This window comes from Fragaria vesca, linkage group LG2, assembly GCF_000184155.1.
Source record: "Fragaria vesca subsp. vesca linkage group LG2, FraVesHawaii_1.0, whole genome shotgun sequence".
NCBI lineage: Eukaryota > Viridiplantae > Streptophyta > Magnoliopsida > Rosales > Rosaceae > Fragaria > Fragaria vesca.
The window spans coordinates 29,573,592-29,583,437 of NC_020492.1; the positions used below are offsets into that span (position 1 = coordinate 29,573,592).

General features: G+C 37.6%; 1 protein-coding gene across 1 annotated transcript; it reads right to left on the reverse strand.

Moving 5' to 3' along the window:
- Window positions 1-231: 231 nt before the first annotated feature.
- Window positions 232-7,341, reverse strand: LOC101291693. The gene is made up of 9 exons (XM_004291649.1): window positions 7,238-7,341; window positions 5,906-6,880; window positions 5,352-5,513; window positions 4,661-4,738; window positions 2,372-2,450; window positions 2,134-2,279; window positions 1,072-1,137; window positions 799-970; window positions 232-675 (listed from the first exon to the last, which is right to left on the reverse strand). The coding sequence occupies exons 2-9, from the start codon at window positions 6,593-6,595 to the stop codon at window positions 461-463; spliced, it is 1,608 nt and encodes a 535-aa protein (XP_004291697.1). The 5' UTR covers window positions 6,596-6,880; window positions 7,238-7,341; the 3' UTR covers window positions 232-460.
- Window positions 7,342-9,846: the final 2,505 nt, after the last annotated feature.

Genomic DNA, 9,846 nt, shown 5'->3' on the forward strand with positions numbered 1-9,846 from the left:
TTGAACTGCAACTGCAATTTGGCCTCTCATTTGCACCATTGAAAACCATGCTTCATGTTAAGTTTCTTACATCGCATAGCCTAATCTGTTGCTCAAGTTCCTACACCTCCAATTGTGAGAATTAAGAGAAAAGCTCGTCATTTCATTTTTCTATCATTGCGCACCAGCATTTCTAAACCATCACATGTAGTCATGTAACAGTAATGCAGAACTGTGAATGCTACTCTGGTGGTCCTGAAATGCTAACTTGATTATCGAACTTTAAATGCTAGATAACTCAAAGTCAGTAAACAGTCTAGTCAATCCATTTTATTGACTGAACTTCGATAACATATTAAAGATTCACAGGGCTCATTCAATTGAATCATTTTCTACAGTCCCAGCACAAAGAGGCCAACACAATCACATATGCATTCCCAAGTCTCTTTCACCTTTTCATTTTATGGTTTCTAGTTGGACATCATTCTGTTGCCTTGCCTTTGCGCCTGCTACTGCTGCTAGTTTCCAACAAGTAACAAACCATGGAATCTACATCATCTCCAAATATGCTGTAAGCTTCGATGGCCTGTAGATAGCTGAACCCCATCGACAGAACGATTTGCATACTACTGCTTAAGGTGGAATACTGGCCACCCTGGTCTCTACCACCTGGCTTAGAATCACTGCCTGACGATCCTGTTAGTCAGTAACAAAGCCTGCTCAAATTCCATCTAAAATATGCAAACTCCGCTCCAAATAGCACTGTCTGAGACTATTTGTGGAAAAGAAAACAGAAAGAAGTTTTAAGGGTTAACTCACTAGCTCCAGAAGATGAAGGCTCACAGCTTGAAGTAGAAGATTCTCTACGGCTAAGTTGCTTGAATGTGCCATCTGCAAGATACTCAGCCCTTGAAGCTTCCATCACCATGCGTTCAATTTCCTTCTCAGTAAGCTCAAGGTCAGAGTAAAATCGCCCCTCAGCTAAAAGTGCCTGTCCGTAGGATAAGAGGAAGAGGGAAAATGTGATCACTGTTTGATGATATACCATCAGAAATTAGTGAACTTCATACGGCTTAAAGTTGAGATACTTGCATTATCGATTTGTTGGTCTTGTTGAGCCTTAATGGCAGCCTTGATCTGATCCTTGTCAGCATTTGTCTGAAGCAAGAAAAAGATGGAGCAAACATCAGTCTGAAGCAAGAAAAAGATGGAGCAAACATCATGTAGTCCAACCAGCTCATCAGTATGGTAGAATAGCTGGAAATGGCACATCCTAACACATCTTCCCTGAAACCTATTTTTTTCATGCCAGCCATGGTTTTCATGGTGAATTCCTGGGATCCAAATTAGTAACCCCCAAAGTGAACTATGCACCACCTTCTTTCTTGCCCAACCTTATTACTTATATTTTATCAAAATCTTGTCTCAACCCATAGACTAATGAACACATCATTTCCATACCATTGCTTGGTTCTACTCAGAATTAACTTCCTATTATTCACCAAATGATCTGGAAGCAGTGATAAAAAAAACTTGGAAGAAAAGAGACAAGGGAAGAATGAGGAGAAGAAATTTAGGCGAACTAGGAAAAAGATGAGAGGGCAGAAACAGGAACGAAACCATTGATACTCAGGAAGTAAACAATTTTCCATTCATTGCAATTTTGTATCCGGACAATGTCAGAATTTATAACTTTACATAACCACAAGATAGGTCTAGGTAAAGATCTAAATTACTAATTTAACCATAAGTCCATAACTTAGAAAACCATAAAATATTAACCGCAATCTAATTTTTGAAGTAGAATATGCATATTGATCATTTGAAGTAGAATATGCATTATTGATCAGATTAGGGGCGTTTGAGTTATTTTCTAGTCGGTAGGCTAAAATCAGTTGACAAAAGAAAGTGTTTCTATCCGTACTAGAACATCATAAAAAATTTCCAAATTGATTATTGTGGATATTTCCCCATGCCTGAGCAGGCTAAAGGGGACGACTCTAATTTTTGTTCATTTTATTAACACCTATTTCTATTATAGCATGTTCCTATCCGACAATAGGGAACAAACCCAACATATCCATGTTTCGTGTAATTGTAAATGAAATTGAAGCCAAATGGAAATAAAGACAATAGTTAAGAGCATAAGCGTACCCCACGGAGACTGCTGAACCCAAGTCCTGCACCAATGCTTAAGCGACGAGGATCAACAAGAGAGTTGTAATGATTTCCATGGTGGTAACTCAACCGTACAGGTGGTGTATCGGTATTATAACTTCCATGGAAGATATTGATAGGTTCTGCATCAACCTTCATGTTAGAAAGTGCAACAAATGCAAACAAGAGGTTACTTAAAGAAAGCTAATATAGCAGTTCAGCTAAAAAATAGTACCTATACTGTAGGAATAAATATGGATGGGCCGATTATACATTTCAGATAAGGCCTGGATCTCCACATTATTTCCGTAGACCTGACAGAAAGGAAAGAAGTGAACCATTACACAACCAACATTGCACAGAATTGATAATATAAAGAACAGTAGATAACAACATTGTTCATAACCTAATGAAAAATGAAAGATATCAACATCATAAGAAGTCAACAGGTTGACTCTTCTTTTTTTTTAATTGCATAAAGTTGACTCATTACTACACAAACTTGGTCAAAACCAGTAGTTGAAAAGCAACAAACCAGTAGTTGAAAAGCAACAAGATAGAGCACACAGGCTTAACAAGTTGGACTAGAATTTTTTTTTATGTGAGCTGACATTTCAATGCAAATGATACAAGTAAATTGTATGGTAATGATGTTACAAATGGTATAGTTGGTGCACCAGTAGACAACTTAGTCAAAACTTAGCTGCTCTCCATCCTAGGTTCAGAGGCAATCACAACGCTCAACTTTACCTTTGGCTTTGAGATGCCAAAGCTGGCCAGCTTAAGCTTGCATTGTTCTCCACCCCTAACTAGGATGGTGGCGAAGGGTACTACATAACCTTTGGACTCTTAATTGAGCAACAGAGGGCAACGCCTTCTAAACATTATTGTCGTATGTAGCATTACTAAAGTCACCCGTTAATACACATCAACGGCTCCAAACGACTCAGTTGCTTAGCATAAGTTTTACAATTCTGACATATATCAATGTGCAATAATCCAGCTTCTACCTCTTCTACACCTCACAACAAACATACATAAAATTTATGAGAAAATTAGCCAATGAATTTTCAATGGGGCAGAGCATTGTTATCCTCCAAATGAATTGCCAATTTACTGCAGCTTCTTCTCCAGGGTGCAAAACTAGATGTAAACAACTCGCCTCAACTCCCTCAAGCTAGATATGAATCAGCTTCTGTGCTAACATATGCCAGTCCAAAGTAATAACTCACTTGGGTTGCTATCCTACAACTTGATGAGCAACCGGAATCTAAGCACTGTAGCTCCTGCAGTGAAAATTCTTACAATAGAAAATTTCACTTCTATTACTCAGTTAGGCCATTCCCCCCTCATCGATCTCTCCCGTGTTTAATATGGTAACTCTACTCTACAGGCCTTTCAGAGTAAGATATATGTGTATAGTATTTGAGACATAGAACAGGAAATCCGAAAGCAAACCGAGGCCCATCCGCAAAATCTCCCATGGGTGTTTTCTGCAGTTGAACCAAATTATCGTATTGGATCCAGCCACACATCAAAGGCCTAACTGAGGCATGATGATAGTAATAAACCAAGAGACAGGCACCCTGCCATTTGATGATGCTGAACCAATAACCAACTTTTTAATGAACAAGACTAGAACCTGGATATAATAGATGCAACAGTAAATAGGTGCCAGGCCTTCTCTGGGAATAATTCAAGATCAACCTCATCAACAAAACCTCACATTTTGGACTCAATCTAGGAAATTGAACTGAACATTCATATAATGTTGAAATCCGATTCAACCAGCAAGATATTACTGAAAGTATTAGACACTTGATACACCGAAGGAAAATTGTGAATGTTCACAATCTACTATCAGTGATGACTTATGAGCACTAACCAGGAAAAGCTTGGTCAATTACCTTTGGACATAGATCCAAGGTTAAAGATGTATTTGAATCGTTTTGTTTTCTTGGAACCGAATCCAAGAGTAATGACAAGGTCTAACGGGTCAGCTCCTAACTATTTGAACACTACTGTACCAGTGTAACTGCCAGAGGAACAATCTGTCACAGTTGTTATCATTTAACATATATTACACACCACAAGTATTGGCATAAAGTCATAAACATATAACTGTATAAACATGGGCACATCAAAAAATAACTTGTGCTTTAGTAAATTTAAGATAAATGTATTCAGCAATGATATCCTGCATGTGTAGCATTTGAATAACATTCCCCCTCTGCTTCTAACCACTATTCATTGAACCAGCATGTTCTGATGTCCAGAACAGTAACTAATACTACGAAAATTTCTCTCATCTCTGAATTCAAGCCAATTACACCAATGACCGTACGAAGTAGAAATTTAGGAAAGAAATTAGAATATGATGGTAGCGAATACGACCACAAATATATCACGTTAGCAATCACTTCCAGGCTATCATCACTTTGAGCATAAATCACATCAAAAAAGAGATTAGGGAGCTACATACTCCATACCTCATCTGTCACTAGAACATGTTAGAACTACATACCTTGTCTCTTCTTTTCCTCTTGCAATAAGAAGTAAATCCTTCTGTAATGAATTGAGAAAAATGATCCCTCTCTCGCTCCTGGACACATAGGAGTATAGACAATCATGATTTGTTATATATTAAGCATGTACTTATGTGATTATGCAACTTTCAGAAATATATGTGGGATTCGCTTCATAATAATTAATGGTACATGGTTACCCAAAAGAAATAGATAGATTTGCATTCTGACATTTATTTAACTAAGAACCAAAACACTAACATTTCCTTTTTAGTTTTTACTCTACTTTGGTGAAAGAAATTGTCTCTACTACTCGATGTACTACACCATAATTATATTACTCATTATCCATGCATTCAAAAGAACTTCTAATCAACAGAAAACAAATGGTAGAGATGCAACTAAAAACGGATATAAAGAATCATTTGAACAGATTACCACATCAAATAAATGAACTTTTCTCATAAACCATATAATTTTCCCAACAGAGCCGTTGTGAATTTCTATAGAACAAAACCGTTAAGCAGTTATCCAATTTTAAAAGAGAGGCCACAATATGAAAAAAAACATATACTAAGCTCTCATAGTATTACTAAATGGTACATTTGCGTATATAAGTTGTGTTCATGCAGTGCTTAGAAATTGACATTGAAGCATAAATCAGTGAGGATTGCAGGTATGAAACCATACCATATAATCTATGCACATTTGTCTGGTCAAGTCATACGCCTCAGAATCCCCATAAACCTGGTCTGCAACAGCACGAAACAGACAATTGCCATCCTCCAGCATTCTTTTCACTTCAAAACCTTTTGCGCGTCTAATATCAATTTCAAACTGCCGTTCCCTTTCCTAAAATAGAATTACGAAGGCATTTAGAAATCAAGTCACAAATGGATCCAATAACAGCCATTGCGGTGTAGCTGCAACCCCAGAAAACTAAACTAGAAAAGAAGAAATATTATAAGCATTACAGTTTCCTTAAAGAAGATGCTAAGATATAAGATCTCTTATTTGAGAATAACAAAAGTATTTTGGTGATAAAAAAAACATAAAATAAAGAAAAGTTGATAAAAAAAAGGGAAGCAAAGCGCAGAAAACATTTGAATAAACCTAACTAAAAAGACCAGAATGAAAGATTCCCTTATGCCACACTTTCTCTTCATTCTAAACCACTGGGCATTTTTGGGATTAAGCACAACAAGGACATCAGATTTAAGATCTCATAATGATCAGAAACTTACAGTATCATCATAGGAGGATACAAAGCAAGGGCCTTGCTCATCGGCACTATTGTATCCCTCGCCTTCACCATGAGACCTGGGAGAAGAAGGCCGTGATCCAGTTGGTGACGTCCTAGTTGAAACAACTGGCCAGGCAACTGCTCTTCTAGAAGGTCCAATCCTGACTGCATTTGAACTTCCTGTGATGGTTCTCCTTGAATTTGAATTTGGTGAAGAAATTTTTGGGGGAGGAACAGGAGGTGGTGGTGGCTGTGAACTCCCAGTCACATTTTGTAAAGTAGCCCCACCAGAATCCGCACTGTCAACTTTCACCCTTTCAGATATTGTCAAACCGCCTAAACCTTTCATCAACTCCCCTTGTCCAGCAATATCATTCTTGCCAACTCTCTCAACTTCAGAAAGTTCCTCACTTAAACATGGAGAGTGATCATTATGAGTGCTTTCCAACAACACACCATCACTTTTCACAGCATTATTGTCACTACTCCCGCAATTCTCTGAGAGATCATCTGCAATAACATTTTCCTGCGGCTCCACTTCAATCTCCTCATCTTTCACAGCCGAAAGGACCTGAGGACTATTAATCTGAGGCTGTGACCAAGCAGAGGAAGAACCAGACAAGGAAGAAGAGCGGCTTGGGTTGGAAGAAGAACCACTGGAGGAACCTCGCTGAACCAGAATCCTAGTCATTGCATTCGTTGCTGTTAGTCTTCAACAAACACCCTATCCTAACTTCCTTCACAAAACCCCAAACATAGAGTTTTGTTTGTCACGCGTTCTGGCCTTGGGCACAGTGACGCCAATCCCTTGGCTGAAGGATTTCTTCCAGCCCAGCACGTTCTGCTCCTCGCGAAACAATCTCTGCATTCCCCTAACAATTCTCATGAGACCCAGAGCTCGAACTTTAAACAAGACAAACCCTCTAAGCTACTCGAATTTTTACCCGTAAAATTGCCAAAAATTTCACCCCTCAAGCTGCAAGCAACACCATACATTTCCAAGAAACATCAACAAAACAAAAAAAGGAAACACCTTCCATTGACTTCTCACAAAAACACACAACAAAACTAACCAAAGAAAATCAACAAATCAATAAAGAACACAGCTTTCTAATCAGTTTACAAAATAATTAAGCAAATTTTAGATAAAAGCTACCTACTTTATTGAAAGAAACCAAAAATCTCAAAGACTTGACACTTTTATCATCAAATTTAATTTCCTTCCCTAAATTAAACCCCTTTCGATCATAGACCACCACATCCCAAAAACGCAAACAACTTTTCAATTGCATCGAAAACCCTAGAGTCGACTCAGTACGAGTTGGAGACTCACCTGAGAAAAGAGAGAGCCTTGATAACAAGCTTCGAGCAAAAGCGAGCGTGAGATCTGCAAAGGGGAGAGCGAATTTGAATGGAATTTGAATCAGAAGAATTGAATTGGTGAAATTAGGGTTTTGATGAATTTGGGGGAAAAAGGTAAGGGGGAGGAAGGAGGAGGAGGAAGGCAAAGAAAAGGAGAAAAAATGGGAGGCTGCGTTTTAACAGAGGGTGAGAGACGGCCACGTGACGTGGACTTCACTAGCTACGGCTAGTCAGACACCTGGGGATTCACACGTGTCGACCTCCAAAACTACCGCGGCCTTTTTACTTTACCTTCAAAAAAATACTACTACAAAGCATTCAGAAAATTCACCAAAATTATATTTTACCTGAATAGTATAGAGATATTTGTGTAGAAAAATGTGGGTAGTTATTCATGCTGTCTGAGTTTTTATTGATGATTTAAGTGTTGTTACTAGAGCCAGAAGATCTGGCAACTGCTGTAATGTTTAGTTTCTTCATTTGTTTTGTTTGTGCCTTTTAAACATCTTCTATAACCAAAAAAAAAATATATATGGGTAGTGGGAAGTTAAGTTAATAACGATTTGACATATCAAAAATTAGACAACGAAAATTAACAAGCATGATGGTTACTTTCAAGTTTCAAGCATGATTCTAGTTAAGTTAATGTACTTTGTTATAAATGCGATTACGAATTTATGGTACGACGGTCCTACCCCGATTACTTGGATTAAAAAGCTGTTTCTCGATCAATTTAGTTTTGATTATAGTAAAAGTTTCAATTTGTACTTTTTTTTATCTTTACAAAAAATGTAATAATAATTAAACTATCCAAAACACATATGTTTCAAGTTGCTCGACAACAAATAGGAGAGAATTTTAGTTATTTGCGTGGGTTTTCCTTGTAATCTTTTTCTTGATAAAAAAATAAGCAAGCCAGATAGAACTAGCGAAAAAGCTGACGGCCAGAAGTAGACAGTGTGGTTCAGAAGCTTAGAAGCAAACTAGTCTCCACAACTCCTAGTTCATCAAGAAATCCATACATTCATACTGTTGATGACAACTTTTTGACCAAATAGTACAAGAGCATTCACCCAACTCCTCGACACTATTAGTCTCCTAATAATGTTGGCTCCATATCAGCAAGTGTATCAGCCCCAACAAACCGTGACATCAAATCCTTGACAGGGAAAAAAAATTTGGTTGCAGAGGACTTACCACATATACGAACGGTGGCAATACAGACTTTGTCACAATTGGGTGCAACTGTGAAGCTTTGTGAAAATGGAAGAGAAGCTTCAAATGTAATTCGCAATGATTTACTCAATCAAAGGAAACATGTATATGACTATATACTGATGGACTGCCAGGTAAATACTAATATAATTAAATGTGATGAATTGTTGATAATGCTACTGATATGTATCTAACATTTTGTGTTGGAAATTAACAGATGCCAAAAATGGATGGTTGCGAAGCGACCAGGGAAATAAGAAAAGAGGAGAAATTGTACAATGTTCGCATTCCGATCATTGCATTAACAGCTCATGAAAAAGGAGGCGAGGAAACAAGAAGGATGATGGAGGCTGATATGGATGAAAATTTAGAGAAAACTGCCATAACGACTAGTCTAGTGGAAACACTTGGAAAGATTGATCATAGTACTAAAGCGAATAGATGAATTACCTAGCCAGCTTTGATGGTACTGAATAGACTGAAATTAATCGTATGAACAATAAATTGAGTCTTAATATATAAGTTTAGACAGTCAAGTATGTTTTCCTTTCATTTACATTAACCATAAGAGTGCGGTTATTGGGACCTCCAGATTTACTCAATATATCTCCCTATCTCTTTACGCCTCCTTTTTATTTTTAAAAACAAACATTTGCTCATTGAACCTCCTTTTAAATTTTAAAATAACCTTAAGTTTGTTATTCATGATGAAGTGAAAGTAAATTGAGAATAGAGAATCGTGAAAGATGTGTATCTCATTCATTGATAGGAGCCATTTATATAGGGAATTACACATTACCAGTATGGTAAGGATATGAATACATAGATCTAGTCTAACTACATATCCTATTGGCATAAGGCAAAGGCACACATAAAGAATATCTAGAAAGATATGGAATATCCTAGAACACTCCCCCTTGTACCGCGCATTGATATGCCAATGGTGCTAATCTGTTGCCTCGTCAAAAACCTCGTCAAGTCACAAAAACCCTGTGGGAGAAAAACTGAACCTTGATCGTAGGAGAAAAAGAGTACAACGCACCAGCCTACCTCATTGAGATGATACTCCCCCTGATGTGAACATTATTCAGAGAGATTTGATAGCCGACGCATGCCTATACTTTTCACATGTTTCTCAAAAGTAGATTTAGGCAAAGACTTAGTAAATAAGTCTGCTGCGTTTCCTTCGGAACTAACTTGGTTCACTTGAACGTTGAGAAACGCCTGTTGCTGTTGGTTGTAGAAGAACTTAGGTGAAATGTGCTTTGTATTATCACCCTTGATGTAACCTAACTTCATTTGCTCAATACAAGCTGCATTGTCCTCATAAATGCATGTAGGTCTATCAGTTTGTAGAACTTAATC

Bases quoted from the DNA above. Each gene is read 5' to 3' on its own strand.
- LOC101291693 (XM_004291649.1), bottom strand. From the start codon at position 6,595: ATGACTAGGATTCTGGTTCAGCGAGGTTCCTCCAGTGGTTCTTCTTCC. The intron at 4,739-5,351 runs GTATGGTTTCAT...CTATGTGTCCAG, and splicing joins AAATGTGCATAGATTATATG to GAGCGAGAGAGGGATCATTT. The intron at 676-798 runs GTGAGTTAACCC...ACTGACTAACAG, and splicing joins GCCTTCATCTTCTGGAGCTA to GATCGTCAGGCAGTGATTCT.